This window comes from Tetrao urogallus (assembly GCF_951394365.1).
Source record: "Tetrao urogallus genome assembly, chromosome: 4".
NCBI lineage: Eukaryota > Metazoa > Chordata > Aves > Galliformes > Phasianidae > Tetrao > Tetrao urogallus.
The window spans coordinates 2,897,085-2,918,005 of NC_136817.1; the positions used below are offsets into that span (position 1 = coordinate 2,897,085).

At 40.5% G+C, this 20,921-nt stretch overlaps 1 protein-coding gene across 5 annotated transcripts in view; it reads left to right on the forward strand.

Moving 5' to 3' along the window:
• RAPGEF2 (Rap guanine nucleotide exchange factor 2) overlaps positions 1–20,921 on the forward strand; it is a gene marked incomplete at both ends in the record, with an annotated part of 169,078 nt that overhangs the window by 91,414 nt on the left and 56,743 nt on the right. For 3 of the 5 annotated variants that reach the window (XM_079535013.1, XM_079535014.1, XM_079535015.1), the window contains one exon: positions 13,853–13,912. In XM_079535013.1, coding sequence (XP_079391139.1) covers positions 13,853–13,912 — 60 coding nt within the window. Of the gene's footprint in view, positions 1–796; positions 815–13,852; positions 13,913–20,921 lie in introns of those variants that run through there. The other 2 variants (XM_079535011.1, XM_079535012.1) reach the window with 1 other exon arrangement.

Below are 20,921 nucleotides of genomic sequence, written 5' to 3' on the forward strand. Positions count from 1 at the left end.
GAAAGACTGCACTGTCTCTTCTCCCTTCCTATTTTCTGTCCCCTGATAGCTCATATTTTTTAGTCTTAATTTCTTGACAATTCAACTAAAGAAATTACGGATCAAGAAACAACGACACAGGAATTGAGACCATAGTGCAGCACAGACCTTAAGGGCTTGTTAGTCAGCATTTGTCAGGGTCTCATCTTTGGCTCCACTTAGGAATGAACAGTGAGCAGCATTTAAAATAAATAGAAGTAGACGTACAAATACTGCATAAATAATGTTAAAGGCATTGAAAATGACTGAATGCAATGGATTTGTTTTGAAATTTGCTCTTCGTCATGGATAGAATCTTGTTCAGGTGTTAGATGCATGATGTTTAAAATAATAGAGCTGCTTTGGTAGCATCCTCAAAATTGTTCCTAAATGTACTAACTGTATAATTGCTTATTTTTTTCTCTTAATTCAAACTCTTATTTATCACGTAGTACAAATTTTGGTTGATAAATCACTAAGGCTGTACTACCAATACTACAGGAAGTCCGAACTGTTTTCTGAGGGAAGTTTTATGGAAATGTAGTGGGAAATATTAAGCTGTCTTAAATGCATGGCTGTGCTTTTCACGAACTTAAATGCAGTGCTCTTAGCTGTGGCATGACTTTCTGCACATTAAGCCAAAATGTAGTAGAGAGTGGACCCTCATTAACATAATTTTAACATTATCTTCATAGCTGTGGAATGTACTATGGCATGTCTGATAACGTTCATCTTTTCCTTTCCTCCTATATGGCATTCATTTCATTTTGGCTCACAGGAATGCACTAAACCTCAGGTATTGTAACTTACTGTGTATGGTCCACTAACGATGTACTTGTGGGTTTGCAGTGTGATGTGATAATGCTGATGCAGTGCTCGAACTGAAAGTCCTAGCCTTTGCTCTGACACTTGAACAGTCTTGCTATTATGTCCAAAATACTAATGTGAATGTGGAGTTTGATGACTCTTGCCCAGCCTGATTGACCTTTCTTCATTGCTTTCATGTCTTGTGATTTAGAGAAAACAGATTGATGAATCAAAGGGGAAAAAATAAAACATGTAGTTATTGATAGAGATTTTACTAACGCATCTCTTCTGTCACATGGGCCTGAATCTTTGATTCTTGATTCCAAAAATAAGGACTCTTGTAGTTGTTTTCCACCTTTGTCACTAGAAGAGTGACATGGAATATGACAAGATGAGGAGCAAAGATAAGCACTTGGAAGAGTGCCTTTTGCACATCTTTCCTGATGGTGTGCACTGATCTTGTGAAATGCAGTTGGATTTTGTGAGCTTGGTTTTGTTTTTTGGTTTTTTTTTTGTAGGTTTTGTGAGATGCATTTTTTTTGTGAGATGTATTATTTGAAAGGCTGAAGGACTGGGCTTGCTAGGTAGGGAGGAAAGTTTGCTCACGTGAGTCAAGTATCACAGAACAACACCAAAAATAAAGAAGTTTTGGCTGTCATCAGATCTCAAATGCAGATACAGTAATTTGAAGACCTGAGTGCTGCCTTTGGCACATGAGTTGACTTTGCCAGTGTCGAAGTGAGCAAATAGTAAGCATCCAGCAAATCCAGTATTTGCTAAGGATGAGTCTCATCAAACTGTTCAGTGTCTCAACTGACTTGTGTGCTGAAATTCTTTCTTCAGTAAGTATGGTACCTTTCCTTCCAGGAAGCTAGCTCTGTATCTGGAGAACAGGTCTCACCAATTTTTTAGTGGGTTTGTGAATCCTGGGTGACATACGATAATGAAATGTTATGGCAAAGAGTGATAGTTTGGTCCTCAAATGATGGGATGAATTTTGGGTACCTCACAATGTTTTGATAACTTAGGGTAAGTCTTTAAGGACCGTTTGAAATAATATCTAATGTTGGAATATTGTACAAAGGTGTGTTAATTTTGGAACATGGTTCCTCAGGTAAAAGCAACAACAGCTTGTTAGCTTGTGGAAATAAAATGGCATCCTTTTCTCCACCAGTTTTAGCTCAGTAAAAAGAATTTGTTCTGATAAGGTGAGGCTCAGCTACTTTTACTTAATTTTGGGAAATGTTGTACAGGTTTTTTTGATAGAAAATAATTTTTACTTGTTCTCGTGGTGTCTGAAACTGTCTTTAACTAGATTAATACCTCATGACTTAGTATTAGAAATCAAATTTTAACTTTAATCATAAATTGTCTTCAGCTTGCATCTATCCTGAAGATGATTTAACTTTATTAGCCTTTGTTGTGTGTGACTGAAAAGAACGTGGGCTCTACCTTCTAAGAAACTGTTCAGTTTTCCTGCTGTAGACTGACTTCTCTTTTTGACACTTCAAAATAGAGCAGTAGAAGTAGTATTGGTAGATCCATAGATAAAATGCTGACGCACCAGCCCTGAACCAAACCTGTAGCATGTGTTTTTTTTTTTCCTCTCCATGATAATCTGAGAGGGTTTGGGTTATTTAATATCTTGATGAAAATTGCTGCTGGTGCATCTTCAGGCAGACTTGTTAAAGCTGCCTGCTGAAGCCCAGCACGATTCCTGCTGCCTTCGGGAGGCTTTCTTATCCTACTTGGCTTGAGGTTCACCAGAGGCAATCTACTTACGCCCTGAATGTTGGAAGGAAAAGAGCAGTGGGTGTGAGCCCAATGATAACCTCTGCTTTTCCCTCAGGTTACAATTATTTTTGCAATAGTGCCAAAATAATAATTTCATCCTCACACGCTGTGTGCTTTGGGGCCATTCATCCCACTGATAGCATTACAGGCAGACAAATATTGTCCTTTGGGAGTTTTTTTTTGAATGGAGTGACTGAAAATTTGAATGAGGAGGGCTGGAAATGAAACCGTTTCTGTTCTGGGAGAGTCTCATCGGTAGTCATGGCTCTCCTGAAAAAAGTGTGTGAAAATAAGGTGGCTTTTTTTACTTGTTTAACTATTAGAACTTGCTCATTTTGAAAGTCAGGAGCAAGTGAAAAAATTCTAGGAACCTTGCTTTCCTGTCCCTAACTCCTCTTGCAATTAAAATTCACTTCAAATGACTGGATGACCCTGGGAACTAGCAACCTGTTAGTCTCACCATTGTGCTGGGAAAGATCATGGAGCAGATTCTCTTGGAATCTATGCTAAGGCATATGAAAAGCAGAGAGCTGATAAGGGAGACCCAGTATGGTTTCACCGAGGTCAAATCCTGCTTGATCAACCCAGTGGCCTTTTATGATGGTGTCACTGCATTAGTGAGCAAGGGAAGAGCCACCAATGTCATCTGTCTTGACTTCAGGATGGCCTTTGACACGGTGCCCCACAACATCCTTCTCTCCAAGTTGGAAAGAAATGGATTTGATGGGTGGACTGTTCAGTGGACAAGGAACTGGCTGCAGGATCGAATCCAGAGAGTAGTGGTCAATGGCTCCATGTCTGGATGGAGATGATTAACAAATGGTGTCCACGGCGATCCGTGCCACGACCTTTTGATATCTTCAATTACATTGACAATGGGATTGTGTGCACTCTCAGCAAGTTTGCTGATGACTCCAAGCTGTAGGATGCAGTCAACTCACCAGAAGGATGGGAAGCCATCCAGAGGGACCCAGGCAGGCTTGAGCAGTGGGCCCAGATGAACCTCATGAGGTTCAACAAATCCAAGTGCAAGGACTTGCACGTGCGTTGAGGCAACATCCGCTACCAGTACAAGCTAGGGGGGCTAAAGGATTGAGTGCAGACCTGCCAAAAAAGACCTGGGGCTACTGGTGGATGGGAAGCTGGACATGAGCCAGCACTGTGCCCTTGCAGCTCAAAAAGCCAATGGCATGCTGGCTGCATCAAAAGAAGCATGTCCAACAGAGCGAGGGAGGTGATTCTGCCCCTCTGCCCTGCACCGGTGAGGCCTCACCTGGAGTGCTGCATCCAGGTTTGGAGTCCTCAGTGCAGGAGAGACATGGACATGGACCATGTTGGAGTGTGTCCAGGGGAGGGCCACGAAAAATCAGCCAAGGGATGGAACGCCTCTGCTGTGAGGACAGGTTGAGGGAGCTGGGGCTGCTCAGCCTGGAGAAGAGAAGGCTGCGAGGTAACCTGACAGCAGCCTTTTGGTATCCGAAGGGAAGCTACAGGAAAGAAGGGGACAGGCTGTTTAGCAGGGTTTGTGGTGATAGAACAAGGGGAAACGGTTTCATGCTTAATGAGGGTAGATTTAAGTTAGATATAAGGAAAAAGTCTTTTATAGTGAGGGTGGTGAGGTGTGCTGGAAAGGGTTGCCCAGAGATGTGGTGGGTGCCCCATCCCTGGAGACTTTCAAGGTGAGGCTGGAGATAAGGCCCTGGGCAACCTGATCTAGTTCATTGGGGTGGAGTTGGGCTAGGTGACCTTTAAAGGTCCCAACTCTCAGGATTCTGTGATTCTGTTAGCAAAGTAGCCTCTCTTGTTTTCTGATGCTGTTCTGCAATAGCATTATATGCTGCTCGACTATCTCACTATTACTGTTATTGTGATATGCCTTACTGTAAAGTATTCTTGTTAGCACATTGTATTCTATATCCACAGATGATGCTGTAATGACAATATTTCCTGTCCCTATGTGGCAAAATGCAACCTCGTAACTGTGCAGCTTCCTTCCTTCATTTATTCTGCAAGGAATCTATTAATATATGAGCAACGCTGTTGTTTTCATTTTGTGCAGGACCTGCAGCAAACCAAAATTGTTAGATCTTCCTCCTTTTAGAAATATCTGCTGGCAAACTAATGCAAAATTAATGACATGTAGTGCGCTATTTACTCAACTAGCAGCTTCTGTCAAAGCATGTCTATTTTAGTGTATTACATCATCCCTGCTGAAGGACTCCTGTATCCATTGGGATTTACTGTTCTTTCATTCCCTTTAGAAGGGCTTACACTGATGTAACTGGGTTTGTAATTGTGATTGGATTTGGAAATTCAAAGAGCAACGTACTTCAAATTATCTAGTATTTTATGCAACTGGGCTGTCAATCCAATTCCATTGCTTAGATACATTACTGACACTGGGTCTTGTTTACAGATTGTGGAGGTTGACAATAGTTTATGAACACACACATGATACTTTGGTTAATAGCAGCAAAGATTTTCTGGTATAGCATGGGATTTTTCTGTTGTTACTGAACTGTGGTGTTCTTTTTTAATGTTCTTTTTTAATATGTGATACTGTTTTTCTGAGATGTGGAGTAAAGGACTAAAACCCAACTAAACGTCATGTTGATCGTTAAAAGGGAATGTTGTTTGTGTAGCAGAAAATTAGGTTTCCAAAGTTGATCATTGCATAGTATAATTAATTACAAATATGGAATTTCTGCTACCTTAAACTTGATTAGAGTTGAGGACAATTTAAATACAAAACGAATCCCTACGTGTTTTAAAATATTTCTTACATATGTTATCTTAGTTAGCATAGAGTTGTTTTAGGAGTGATGGTTGCATGTCAAATGTGTATAGGGAAATGGGAGCTAGATATAGATTGTGTTTGTGTTAAGCTTATGATATTTGCATCTCTGCAGAGATGGACATCAGCAGTGATGGTATTAGCCCTCTAGAGCATGGCCAGCTCATTTTCACGAGCATCTGAGCCATTGTTATGTGAGCTGTGCTGACATGGTGACTTAAAGATAAAATTACTAGCGCTTGGCATCAATCTGTTTCTGAGAGCTTTTAAAGGTGCTTCTGAGTTCAGATTGTTTAAAATGAACGTTTTAAGTAAATTTTAAATATCCTGAGCCACTACTTTGTTCAGCAGATGTTTATATGAGAGCCCCATCTTAGCTTGTGTTGAAGCACAGTTTTCTTTGCTTGTACTTCGCCTTACGTGACACCCAGTTTTGGGGAGCTAACTGCTAAATAAAATGAAGTAGTTGCTTTGAATTTGCTGCGAGGCTTGCGTGTAAATTCTTTCCTTTTCCTTACCATTCTAATAATGTGCTCCTATAGCCATACTCTGGTCACTGAGGAACTAAATCCTCTTAGAACTACCTTGAGAACTTTTTTTTCTTAATTTCCTGGAATCTACAGATCTGTGATGGAAGGATATTTGCTATAACAGAAAAAAAAAAAAAATAATCTTGTATGTAAGATCTAGTTAATGTGTTAGTATTATGTTACATGCTTATAATGAGTTTGGGGAGTTTATTCTTTAGCAGTTAGCCTTAATTATCTGGCAATTCAAAGGCAGTAAAGTTTTGACATGCACCCGGAACATCTGGCAGCGTTACGTGTATTATTGATATGCCTGGCATAAAAACTGCACAGACAATGCTCCTGTGCTGTTTTGCTTCATTTGTATATGCATGTGTGTGCATGCACAGGCTAAAATTGTACCATGTTTTACCTCGTCTTTTCACTTGACTTCGTTACACTCCTCACCAGCAGTTCATTCTTCTCTCGAATGCTGTAATTTCTGTATGAAGGCATGCAGTGCAACTAACTGGTTTTTTTAAGTCTGCAAATGTTCCCAGGACACAAAAGGTGATCCTAGTACTAAGCATGCTGATGTTTTCAGATAAGAATCTTCTAATCTTCCAATACAAAACAATAGAGACCCAATTTGATAGATGCGCCTTACTTTATTGCATATCCACATGACCAATATTAAAATTGCAAGGGAAAAATATAGTGTTAAATTTGGAAAATAGGGCCTCTGTCAGTGGATGGTGGTTGGTTCCCTGATATACTTAATATTCACTTAATATAAAGGGGTGAGAGAAGGGTACTTAGAATTTCATTTTAAGGTCTCTGAAAGATGCAGTGCTGTTTTTAGACTCTAAAAATGGGTCACTTTTATTTTTGAAAGACAATTATGAGAAATGTTTGAAGTTGTACGTAATTGTTACTGATGTAAGCAAAAGATCTGGATAAATATTTCTGTGCAGTTGCTATAACACAAGGCTCTCAGGGTATGATAGAGCATGCTGTGTATTACACAAGGGAGAAATTGCAGCAACGTGAAGAGACAGTTCTCCAAAAAGAAAATGATCTTATGCTGCTAAACTATGGTTAGTGTTGGTTTTAATTGGGAACCCCTGGAGTAGGCTCCACGGAGAATCTCCCTGGATAAAAGTGTGTCTGAAGACAAAAGCAAAAGTTATTTCCTTCCAACAGATAACTGAAGTGAATGAAAATCCTCTCTAATAGCATCCAGCACTGTCAAAGCTAAAGTTCCTTAAAATAACAGCAATACTTAGATATGGACCACAGGAGATGTCCAAATAAACAGTCAAGAGGACAGACAGAAAGCAATCATTGTCAGATAATGGTAGAAAAATGACAACTTCCTGCATGGGAGGAATCTGGAAACCTAGTGGAAGATGGAGGTTTATTGCCAGTCAGCTGTTTGCACCTTGAGAACACAGTGATGGGAATTTCACAAACTCTCTTAAAGCTTGTATGCAAGTTCAAGGAAAAGTGCTAGAAAGCATCTCATATATTCTTAAAGCAAAAATATCCTTCCACTACTGCCTAAATCTTGCAAGTGACAAAGCAATGAATGAACAAGCAAACAAAAGAACTGAAAAGCAGTTAGTGTGTAGGTGAGATTAGGAAAAAAATGGAGTGACTTCTGTTAGTTTTTTAATCCATTAGCATTTAGTACTGGAAATCCTGCCCTGGTGGTCTCAGGTGTGTTGAGTTCTGTGCCAGAACAAGCATGGCTTGTAATTCAGACCTGTCAGCTTGTTGCAAGTAGCAGTTAGAGGATTCAGGGAGGCTGGTGAAGAACTTATGGGCTACAACTTGAGTGGTTAACTGACCTTAAAAAAATCCTTGATTTTTGTTCTTCCTCTCAACCATGTTGGCAGTAGGACGCACATGACAGAGGTGTTCCATTACCCAGCAGCTGTAACGTATTCCTGCTTTAGCATGCAGTAAAGTGTGAAATGTGGGGGCACCTCACATCGCTGGAGAACCCTGAAATTTCTGCTGTGAATTTGTTAGGAACCAAGTCATACAATTTATATTTGCTTTGTTTTTGCCCCAAGCTAGTAGGGAGATTTGTGTCTTAGCAGCAAACCTTTGCCCTAGCAGGTGTGGATGGCAAGGCATCATTTAGATCTGGCAGAGGATCCTTGCTAATTGTGTACGCCATCAATTCTTGACCTTGGAAGAAGCATTTGCTTTTTGGCTTGTGTACTTTTGTTTCACAATTTCAAAGCAAAAGATGCATTCTCTTGTTCTCTGATTTGCTTAATGTTATTTTAATCTCTTGTTCTTACACCAAAGAGGGGAGAAAACTTTATGAACGTTGGAAAAAACTCCCTGTATTTTGCCAGAATGCAGTTTCCACTCCTAAAGCTCTGAAACAGTTAAGAACGATCCTCTGTGATTGTTCTGCTAGTTGAAATCATTAAAATCTTCTGTTTTAATGTCTAGTTCTTAGCATTAAATAATGTATGCTTTTAAAGCCTTGTTAATGGCATAAAACTTGAGGCTTATGTAACCAATAGTCAACAAGTAAATCAGTAAAACATTACGTGGTAAAGTGACTTTGCAAGCACTCATAATCAAAAATCTTTTCATGCAAATAAGATTTAACAAGTACAACTGCAGCGTTTGTTGCAGGGGCACAAAGGATGTGTTACATTTGTTTTTGAAGAAAAAAAATAGATTTAAAGCTTGGTTAAACACAGAGCACAAATGAGTTTCTCTGTGCTCTTACTGTGGTTATTCTTTGCTGAAGTAGATTTTGGAAGATTTGGGTGTTCTGAAGATGGGACGCTGCCACTTTTGGGATGAGCAGTCATTGTCTGTTTCACCTTTTAAAAAAAAAGTCATGTGCCATAAAGGAGAATTTGATGGCAAGTGTTTTAGAGGAAGGTTATAACTTGCTTTACGTTGAGCTGGCTGGCACACGTGCTGGAAGCTTGCTTTTCTGATGCCAGAGCTATGCTGGAGGTGAAAAACCAGCCTGTGGTCACAGGGAAGATTGGTGGCTGCTGTACATCCGCCCTGCTCAGGCACCAGCCTGCCAGCTCCAGGCTCATCGTTCTCTTAAAGATCCAGATTACAGGTTCATCTGCAGCAGCAGCTCAGCAGAAGGGCATTTGTTCAAATGGCCTGGACCATCAATAAACATGCTATCAAAGCAGCACAGATTGCTCCATTTAAACCAGACTTTGGTGTTGCCAGCAGTGCAGTGAATGTCAGTGTAATGATGGTGACGTTGCATCAACTGAAATATTAACTTGACAAATGCTGTTGCCTTCTCCTACAGCCATGTGCAGTGTCTGTGTAATTGCCCCTTTGCTGTAAGTGTTTTGAGGGCACATAATGATTGTGGAGCTCGTGCCTTATTACTTAGTCTCCTTTTCTAGATCACTTCTTTTGTTGTCTCACTGAAGTCATAAAGTGACAGTAAATTTGGTGGTTGAGAAAATTTTGATGTCTTTTGACTTAGATTTTGAACAAGAAGGAAATGATTCTTTGTACAGTGCTCGAAGGAAAAGGGGAAAGATCTGATAATTCCTGTCTATGAGATGAAAAGAATATTTGGCGTGTATGTAATCTGTATCAAATTTTAAATACTCCTGCAAATAGTTGTGAGTTAAAATGATTGTTTGAAATTGAAGATTTGAGGAGACCTGTTGTTGCAGCATTAGTCATTAGTCTAAAAGTCCAAGCAACAGTGACACCATTTAGGAGAATGTCTGTGAGATGATATTCTGGAATGTACAATAATTTAGAGGCGTTATTTTAGGTGGTGCACGCCACTGAGATCTGTATCAGTTTCTACCTTAAATTCAGGACTTCTGCTTATGAATTCTGAATTCCATCCAAGGAAGTCCTAACATCTGTAGTTGCATTTGTTAGGAATTTTTTACATTTTTCTATGAGGCTCAGGGAGAGATGCCTGCTTTCTTATTCGTATAATACTTTGAAAGCTGTTGAGGATAACTGATTGCGTCCTATTATTGCACGTCATGTTCATAAGCATCTCACTTCAACCACCTACAAAAGCATTTGCAAAAAAACCCTTTTACTCTTGTCAAACCTCAAGTCTAAACTAGGAGTTTGTGCGTGAACTTGGAAATGCACGTGAATGCGAAGTTGCGTTTAGGCTTTGTAGGGGCTTCATAGTTGTTTATGATAGAAACTTTTCAGGATGTAATTCTTTAGTGTCCTTAGCTAATTTAAATGCCCTTCATTCTTTGCTGAAAGATGCAAAAATTAATTGAACTTCTTTTTTATTTAATTTTTATGAAGCGTTATGTGATTACGTGGGTAGCTCTGAAAGTAATGCTTCCTATTTATTTCTATGGAAACTACAGATGCGAAGAGCACAGTAACACTTGACAAAGCAAACTCTCAGCTACAAAACATCATTTTGCAACGTAGGTCCCACCATTAGCTATGCATTTTTCACCAATGATGAACAAGAGCCTGCTTTTAAAAATCTGCACTGTGGGAGGTGACCCACTGTTGCTGTCACCACTGCTGGAATGCACCACACTCCACCTCACTTTTCTCACCTCCACTGTTTGGTCTCCAGAAACATTCAGCAAGCTTTGGTGAATGTCAGTGGGTGCCATTTTTTTCTGCTTGGAATAGTTCAAAGACGTGCCCTTTTGCTTCCGTACTCATTTCCATGTCAGGTGCTGCCATCTGTCCCGTGGAAACAAAATGAGCATTGGTTGGAAGGTTCTACCTCTACTATCATATCACCAGCATCCAGCTGTGATGTCATAGGCCAACGAAGTATAAGTATTACTTTTAGAGCAGTCTTCATTTTTTTCTGGAGTGATAATAGGAGGTACCCATTTACATTGCTCTACTGTACCTGGGAAGTGAGGGAGGTGGTGGTAATTGAGTCACAGGATGGGTTGGGTTGGAAAGGACCTCAAAGCCTACCCAGCCCCAACCCCTACTGTGGGCTGGACTGATCCCACCAGCTCAGGCTGCCCAGGGCCCCATCCAGCCTGGCCTTGAGCACCTGCAGAGATGGGGCACCCACAGCTCTATGGGCAGCTGTGCCAGGGCCTCACCGCCCTCTGAATAAACAATTTCCTCTTATTGCTTAATCTAAATCTCCTCTCTTTTAGTTTAAACCACCCCACTCCCCCCCCATTCCATGTGCAGATACATGTTTGTAGCTCAGTTAAGTACATAACAGTCCAGAAAAGTGTTGTGTTTCCTTCCTACGCTGCTGAGTAATTTCTGTCTTGGCAGAAATTCTTTTTTTTCTTTTTTTTTTCTGATTTGAGCTTGTAGCACTCAACTCAGATTCTGGTTGTGCTGTTATACACTAGGTCACTGAATTGGGAAGTTTTGCTTTGTGTGTCAACAAGTGGCAGTTTTTGATGTTGTACTAGGTGGGTTTTGTTGGACCTTCCCGAAGTGAATATCTTGTCCTATTTCGGTTCAGAACTTGCTCAGAAAATTGATGGTGCTAAGCATTTCACAGTTTTACAGGGCTCGAGCACGATCTAACGCTTTAAAGTCATCTGTTGGGTGGCATTGGCATGTCACAAAGACTTTAAAAAACTCGTTTTTTGTAATTCAGACATTTTAAAGAGTAACTTCTCTTTGGTGGAAAGTTTTTAGCGTATACTAGGAAACCCAGGGCACAAGTGTCATAAACTTTCATAAGTGTAAATAGATTTAGTTTGGAATATGCTGCGTATGAAGTGGTGTCCTTAGAGTAAGTGTAAAAAAATAAAGATCAGATTGGTTTTCATTAAATTTATAGCCTCATTTCCTAGCAGTCTTTGTCCGTGCAGAAAGAAATCACTCCGTAATTACCAGTGGACATGTATTTTGGTGGAAGGCAGCTGCAGATTAGGTTATGTGGTACTCTGCAGCATTCATTTCTTCCTGTGTTTACGCCTTTGTAACAACTGTTAAATCCTTTTCCCTCCTATTATTGAAGGAAATAGAAAAGACTTTGAAGTGGCTTTAAGCACAGATGGTCTCTGATTTGACAGAATATGCTGTAAACATGCCCTGAGAAGGCTGAGGCTTGCTTGGGCAGGTGGCACGATCCCGTTGGTCCCGTCTGGGTCTCCACTGCCAGTTGCCATAGATCTGGGCTCTGTGGTGAGGGCTGCCCACTGGCTTTGCTGCTGCAGCCCGGCCTCTGCGCCTTGGCTCCTCTGCAGCCTGGTGCTGGCAGTGTGCGACCAGCAGCACAGCCCTACTAGGGGAGGCACCGGGAGATTTCCCAGTTTAAGATGCAATTACGGTCAGAGAGGGGGATTATAAAAGCCATATGTATGTGTCTCTTTCAGATCTTGCATCCCCTTTTGTTTTCTGGGGGATTTGTGTATACAGTGCGCACAGAGAAGCAAGATCTATATTCAGGAAGAAAAATTGCATTTTAAGAGGATCTTGACGCTCACGGGCTACAGGCCATGGATGTCTGTGGCCTGCCTAACAGCGAAACAGCTGAAAATCTGCAAGAACTTGTCAAGTGCGCTGTTTATAAATACTTGATAACAGCGTTTACAGCTCTGCAGCAGCACTCTTTTGGGTGGGGGGGGGGGAAAGGAAGGTGATGTGAAACCTGCTTTGCCTTCATCTTCCTGAGAGGTCCTGCTTGGTGGAGATACATGCTGGTCCTTACCCTGGCAGCGCCCTCAGGAGCAGCCGTGAGCACATCCCTCCCCCTTGGGTTGCCTTCATCTTCAGGGGCTGACATCATACAGGCAAGAGCCGCTTGTTTTCTCTGCGTCGTCCACCTCTACCTTAATGAGTGAAACGGTTAAGTGTTGGAGGGGACGAGCCTCGAGGAATGTGTCTTCCATTTGACTCAAATATTTCGGTGGATAAAGGGAGAGGGAGGGAGAGAGTGAGTGAGAAATGCACTTACATCACTAGGACCGCATTGAGTGTGCCTGAGCAGGTTAAGAGACAGACTACAGTCTCTTTGCTTTCTGCAGGAAGCAGCAATGCCGTTTGTATCCTAAGAGGAATTTTTTATTTAGAAAAGGAAGCATTCTTTCTGCCCAGGAAATGGCTTTCCTTGTGCGTTGCTATGCCAACTGCCTGCAGCCATGGTCTTCCAAAGTAAGCACAATAACGTAATTATATTGGCGTATTGCATTCAGACTCATGATTCTCTGGGTTTTTGTGTGTGTTACTGTGTTGTATTTCTGTTGCCGGCTCTCCTGCTGGGTAGATGTGCTCGTCTCGATTGTGAGGAGCGGGCGTCATAAAATCCAATGTCCGTCAATGTCACGCCGCCGAGATTAATTGTGCAAACTTGGTTAGCTGAGCGGCGCACGGATCACCGGTCACTACTGCTGGTAGCGCTGGCAGCCAGGGGAGGAGGTCCCTGCTCGCATGCTCTGCCCTGATTTTGGGGGAGTGGAGGGTGGTGGCGGGGGGGGGGGCGGCTGCGTGTGTGAGCGTGTGCGGTTGCAAATGAAACAGGAGTATTAACAATGCTTGGCTGGGTGCTGGGGCTGGTTCCTGCACCCTGACTAACATAATACTCTATTAAGCCTTTTTGAGGGAGTCTCTGTGCAGTCAGCCATTTTAGCTTTTTTCCTCCTTTTTTTTTCCTGCTTTTTCTTTTTTTTTCTTCCCATTTCTCTGTCTCGGGGAATGGTTTTGTTCCCCTGGATGAGCACTGGATATGTAGGGTTTCATCAGGCTCTTTGCATCCTGATATGGTTAGACTTTCTGTGTTACAAAAATGGAGACTAACGCTGTCGTTTGGATTGCTTCTCTGCACTACAAGTGTGAGGGGTTTTTTGAGCTTACCCGTAGTGACACTTTTAGCTCCAGCTTGCTTCCCCCCCTCCTCCTCGTTTTAATTTAATGCTGTAGAGGGTGACTTGCCATCCGTAAGAAATTGGTACATGATGTGTAAATTCAGTTCAGCTTCTGTTTCTTCATTATGAAACCACTTGCAATCCCAGCTAACCATGGAGTTATGGGCCAGCAGGAGAAACATTCAGTAAGTATTGCAAATTCTGTTTGTTCTATCAATAACCTGTCTCAGGCGAGCTGCATGGAAAATTGGAACTGCTTGTCGTTATCCTTGTGTACTTCTCCTGGTCTGCAAATTTAATAGCGGGTTTTTCAGGGAAAGCTGTACCTGAGGTGGCGTTAGAATCTGTGTCTGTGCTTAAGGCTGTTTTTTAGCTTGGGAAAGGCAACTCTGTCGGTTTTTTGAAGGTTAGAAGTGCACTCGGGAAATATTGACATACTTTATTTGGTCGCGAAGCTATGAGTATTCAGGTAAAATGACTGTGCATTTGTTAAAACTTTAAAGAGGTGTTTGAGCTTTGTAACAAGTGGTTTAATTGTAGCTGGTGGTAAGAATAGATTTGTTCTGTGTAATGTGTGGTACGGGCGTGCTGTTGCCTTGTAACATGGCATTGAACATCTGTGGTAGGCTTGCACTGAAAATGCAGAAACTGTTAGTAAAACACGGCGTGAACAAAAGACATAAGTACTGATGCTTTATAATTGATCCCATGAGTCAGCTACACCTTTGTCAGGCTTTAATCCCGTGGGCTGCCTGTGTTTATTGTTTGTTATAAATGCATTCATAAGCAGAACAGCAAACATAATTTAACAAGGCCTCAGGTGTCAGAAACCGGAAATCTAGGCTTGACAGTAGAAAAAGATGATAGAAATAGATTCTTATCACTTGGACATTAATATCTTCATGGCAGATTTTATGTGGCTTGATGTAACTTTTAATTTCACTATTTCTTTCTTGTAACCTCTACGTTCTGTGCTTAGTGTGTGTACGGGAGTCTGCATGGGAATGCGTACAGTATATTCAGGGTAGTCGTAAATAGTGGGGATAACGTGGTATCAGGAACTTCGTAAAGGAAGAATATTTTCATCACAAATTCAGCTTTGATTTTGTCTAGCAAGCAGAAACCAGTCTAGAAACATTTCAAAACACGTCTAGTGAATTTATTTTTATGCGTGCAGCAGACGTATCACAGTTTCTTATTGTGGACTGTTTTGTTCCTTTCTCCTCTTAATTACATTCCGAGTATGAAGGAGTTCATGTTACCAAATCGTTGGTGTCCATGAAATATTTAGAACTTAATCTAAGAAAAAACCCACCACAACTCCATTTCTCCTGAAACACAAGTACTGATGAATCTGAAATAGAATAGGATACCCTGAATTTGCAAATTGAAATAAAACGAGACAGATGCATATGCATTCTTCTTGCTCTCCAGAGAAGGTTAACGAAAGTTTCTGGATGGATTCTTCTAACACAGCAAGTCTAATGTAAAATAATAAGCTTGTAAATGAGGGAAAAAATAACTCAGTAGCTTAGAGACCTTACATTCTAAACTCTGACACATTTTAAATGCATTATTCTGAATTAACTAAATCGCAGAGAGAAATTTCACTCTATAGACCAAAATACCGGAATGATGAAAGGTAAAAGTTAATAATCGTAGTATAAGAAAATGAATTTGCTGTAAGAAATGCTGACATATAAATGAAAAAAAAAATCATATTTTCGACATAGAGCTGGCACACAATTGCAGATTTTGCATTAACAAAATCCGTAGATAAGGGCTCGTACAGTTTAAAATGAAACTGTTAGGACACGTGTAGCTCAGTCAAACGCTACTTTGGCAATGAGACTTTCCATGCTCGTTCTCCAGGCAGAGGCTTTTTGTTTGGAACATGGAATTTGAGTTATTGTAGGGAGGGAAGACAAGTTCAGAATTTTACGATATTCAGACTTTCTGTTGCTTTGCCAAAAAGGAAAACTGACTGAATTAATGGTTTTTGAGGAGAAATTATTTTCACGTTTGTATGTTTCCAGAATCCCTGAATCTTTTATTGATGTCTGATGGACTTGACTTCAAGAAAAGACCCTTACTTACTTCTGTGGCATACCCACCTGCGGTCTTGCAGCTTGATTTGCTGAGACAAGCTGGAAACAAGTGCAGAAATCTCTTGTGCTGGGTTTCACGAAATTCTAAACTAATTGTAGTTAATGCTGTCAAGTTCCTGATTTATCACTAGTTTAATTGGCAGTGAGTTTACTGTTCTGTGAAGAATGATGTGCAAAATGACCATTATGTTCATGATGGTTGGACTGGAGGGAGGTGAAGGTAAAACTTACATTTCGTGGGTTAATTAATGTAAGAACGTAAAGATCAGTGGCATCCATGAAGAGTACAGGTCTGATATATCTGTCATAAATTGGAAGGGATTGAGGCAGTGCTGCAGCTGCCCGTGTGTGCTGGGTGCTGTGTGGATGATGTTCCTTGAATTACTATCAGCTGCCCAGCAGCTATCTCACTCCTCCTTTTCTGTCCTACGTGTTGTTGGTGGAAATTTTACTTGGCATTACTAAATGAACATTTAAAATAAGAAGTCTTAAGAATGTGACTTGAGATGCGTAGCTCTTCCATGACTGTGTAACGATTAACAGCTCATGAATTGCCCAGTACCTTGCCATCACTTATGAACAGTCTGTAAGAAAAGTTACGTTTTTACTTTGGGTACTATAGAAATTAAGTGTGCAAATAAGGGATGTGTTTTACCAGAAACCCAGTGACTCTCCTTTAGTGCTCACGTAGACACTTCAACCTTTTGATGATCTTGACATGTCTTGATTACTGAAAGACATTGAAAGCATTAAGTCTTTGGCTTGCTCTCGCTGTGTGGTAGTTCACAAAGGTTTGTGATTCCATGCTATGGGCCCCCTCACTCCCAACAATGAGGAGGAAATGAATGATATTTTGAGGAAGAGTCTTGAGTTGCAACTATGCAAATATGGCTATTTGAATTTGGTGTGCAATAAGGGTGTCGATTGTGGGATGCTTTCCTCAGAAACGTGAAACGTTATAGCAGAAGCATAATTTTCTTTTTCTAGAAGGGATAATTAGTACTGTTTTAGAACTCAGAAAATAAACATAGCCAGGGATAGTTACTTGCCCTTTTGGGAAAGCATCACGCACTGCAAGGAAGAAAAGTATAAGCTGAGCTTGATAAGCTGAACAATCCAAGATGACTTGACCATACGTGTGTGTGTGTATGCACACATGCAAGGAAAAAAGTTATATGAACAAACATATATATGAAAAAGCCTACCTCCAACTTGGTAGTAATCTGCTATCTGCTTTAGCTGCTGCTGATTTTGATCTTGTCTGTCTTAATGAAGCGCGCTACCTTGGGACTTGGTGGAGTTGTGTTTTAAGGGACATCTGTTTTTGTTGCTTGTTGACAAACAAGATTTCTGTTTTAGTCCCTTTGGACTGCTCTTTCCATTTCATTAGTGTATTTTGAAAAAGGCTCTCTCTGCAGACTAATGATGTAGTTGTGGATTTTTTTTTTTTAAGTGATTAGGAGTAGTTATTTCTCTACTTCAAATATGCTCTTTAATACAGTCTTTAATTGTGCATGGTCACGTACAGTTTTTTCCTTAAAATTAATCTCAAGATGGATAAGCTTTGGTATATATTTGATGTTTTGTGTTAGGTTTGTTTGCTTGAACGGTCAGAATATGTTTATGGCATACTGTTCAAGTCCTATTCAGAAGGCAAAAGTACTATTTTTTCCTTTTGTGGCTTTTTGTGGAGTTTGTACCTATGGAGTTAATGAGATTCGTAGCCGTGGCACGGAGTGACGTTCTCTACATTTTTCAGATAGTCCTAATGAAGTAAATCTTTGGCAAAATCTGAGGACAGAGTTCTGAAAACTTCAAATGTTTGTTTATCAGTGTATGTTGACTTCAGTAAGTGCTCAAAGTATGGATTTTTACTGATTTTTCTGTATTTTGGCCCAGATCAGGCACCCATGGTCTAATGACTTTCTGAAAGGTTAATTTTAAGTAGCTTGCTTGGCATCATACCAGCAATCTGTGATAGTCTGGATAAATTCTTATTCTCCAGGACAACATTGAACGGCAAATTTTCTCAAAAGCTTATCATTGGCATAATATGGGTCATCTCATATGAGTGACAGTGGGTGCATTAGTGACCTGTACAGATGGCAGTGAAAATGTCTTCGGCACGTAGTATATGTCATGCCATTTTTCTGTTACTGTACCAAGGCCTGGAGGCTGTACAGCATGCACGTTTTTGTGTGCTTGCATTCTATATGTGGAAATATATACTTAAAAAATATATATTTTTTGAAAAGGTAGTGCAAAAACAGATTGTGTATATATGTATGTTTATATAGATGTTTATAAATATAAAAAAAGGCAAATAATTGGCTTTCTCTGCCTTCTTGAGAAACAGGCAGGTCTTTTCGGGTCAGAATAGAGAGTTGGCATCAGAAAGAAATTTGGAAATCATTTAGAATCACAGAACTATAGAATGGTTTGGTTAGGAAGGGACCATAAAGGCTATCAAGTACTGGTCCCCTACACTGGGCAGTAACACCTTTAACTATCTCAGGTTAGCCAGGGCCCAATCCAACCTTGGCACTGAACACCTTCAGGGATGGCGGTGCCACCCACAGCTTCTCTGGCGTTTGTAATCTTTAATTATCTAAGGCAGGGCACCTCAAATAGTGATATGCAAAAAATTTATAATGCCAGAGAGGGAGGGGAGATTTAGGTTGGATGCCAGGGGGAAATTCTTTACTGTGAGAGTGGTGAGGTGCTGGAACAGCTGCCCAGAGAGGCTGTGGATGCCCCATCCATCCCTGGAGGTGTTCAAGGCCAGGTTGGATGGGGCCCTGGGCAGCCTGGGCTGGTACTAAATGTGAAGGTTGGTGGCTCTGTTTGTGGCAGGGGGGATTCATGATCCTTGAGGTCCCTTCCAACCCTGGCCATTCTGTGATTCAGACAAGTTGAAAAATCCAGCTAATATTGAGAGCTGTTGATACCCAGCAATCAAAAAACAAAAAAACAAAAATCCTAACCTCTAAAGAAAGAAAACTAGAAGTCCTTAAAGCCCTCAAGGTACCATTGGTTTGCTTCTGAAACTACAACTTACAAGTCAGAGGACTAATAGAAGCTCTAATACACTGGTGATACTAGAATGCTGTGCTAAGTAGGGTAGGGAATTATCAATATGCAAATAAAGTAACATGAAGTCCATTGTTACTTGAAGCATGCATGTTCAGCTAAGAGAATCCTGTGCCTCAGTATCTCAAGCATCTTGCACCTGAAAAGTATTTGCACTCCCTTGCAGAATTCTTAAGAGTTTTGATATGGTTGTAGCCGTGTAGCCTGTAAATGTAACGGTCTAGGAAATGGACCTATAAAAATATTCCGGCAAGATGGCGTAAATTAGATTTTTGGAAGCTCCATCTTTAATTACCTAAGGCAGGGCACCTCAAATAGTGATATGCAAAGACCTGGTTTATAAGAAGATTAGAAACTGCTGTTGGTGGTGTTGCTTGTTCCATCAGTTACGATTGCTGCTGGTGCTACTCCAGCGTGCTAGAGTAAAGGGGAAGTGTGCTTCATGGTCTGTACTCTGCTCTGCTGCTAAGATGACCTGGAGCTTATCTGAAAAATTCTTCCGTATGTGATAGTATTACAGGTCTGCAGAACTGCAGAAGTAATTATCTGTGCCAAAAGACAGCGGCGCATGATTTAGCAATTAGAAATCACAGTTCCCTAATGCTCAGTTTTGTAAACTGGATTTGGGTAACATATAAACCGTCTTCTGACCATCAGTGCTCTGGGATAATGAGTGATTTTTGTGCTGCAGAGTAATTTTTATCCAGCTTGGTTTTGTTGTTGTGCTCTGGGCTTTAAATTACTACAAATTAGTCTTTAACAACATCCTTGGTGTTTGAGAAGCTGTACTGAGCTCTCAGAAATACACAGTTCTGTGATTGTTATCTGAAATAAATACAAGATTTTCAAGGTTTCAGGATATTCTTATTAAAATCTGATATTAATTTTCTGATATCCTAGTTGCAGTAGTTTATAAGTAGTTAGACTTCTCTCCAGTTACTGTGATTGACGCTTTCTTATTAGCATTCTCTACACTTCATAATGAATAGAAAAGTACTAAAGGAAAAAAAATCATGATGGTAGGGTATTTCATGCGCTCATGTGGGATAATCCTGAAGCAGTGCTTCCAGCATTTTTTGTTGTCAGCGGTGACAAGTACAACTGACTGTGATGACCCCACGTGATGAATGGAGTCAATGTTAAGGATTTGAGAAAAATGAGAAAGATGTCTCAAGATTTGCCCTTGACCAAAGGGTCTTGTACCTAATGCATTTCATTTTCGGTATTGTATTCATCAGCGTCTGCAGCCCAAAAAAAAAAGAAAGAAAAAAGAAAAAAAAGAAGTGTGGGTTGACTTGTGCAGGTTTGCAGGCTCTGTAGGATTCTAACCATTAGTGTGCTTAACCTGTCAATCCGTCCCTGAAAAGTAACTGGCACTTGTACACTACTCCAGCAATGGATGGTTGGCTGTTCTTCCCACTTTCATGCATTGCCAGTAGTTGGTTGGTTTTTTTTGTTTGTTTGTTTGTTTTTGTTTTTTGTTTTTTGTTTTTTGCTGTTCATTTTGAAATGCTGATGATTCAGCAGAGAAGCACAGGAAGAATAAACTGTACTGAAGGGTTACCTGAGCATTGCTCACTGAGTTGTTTGTGAAAGCTGATCCTACGCCCAGGAGCTGGAATTCATAACAGTGTTTGTCATTCCTTCCTAAATCTGTCATATGGGGATATGAGGAGGGTAGATGAAGGACAACAGATTGCAAAGCTTTTATGGAGATGATGTTGAAGGTAAATAGCCTTGTATTAACATATTACCTCACCCAAATGATGTTGATGTATAACCCTTAATATAACTAAGCGTATTGTCTGATTTTTTTTATCTTTTATTTTTAAATTGGAGAAGATAAGCATCTTATCCATTATATTTGGTGAAAAAAACTGGAAGATAGGAGAAAACCTTGGCTAGATGTAGTTTGCATTTTGCATTTGTGGTATGCAGCTGCTTAGGTGGTGCTGCACTCAGCCTCTGGTCAAAAGGTGTCCTGTATTTTGGGTTG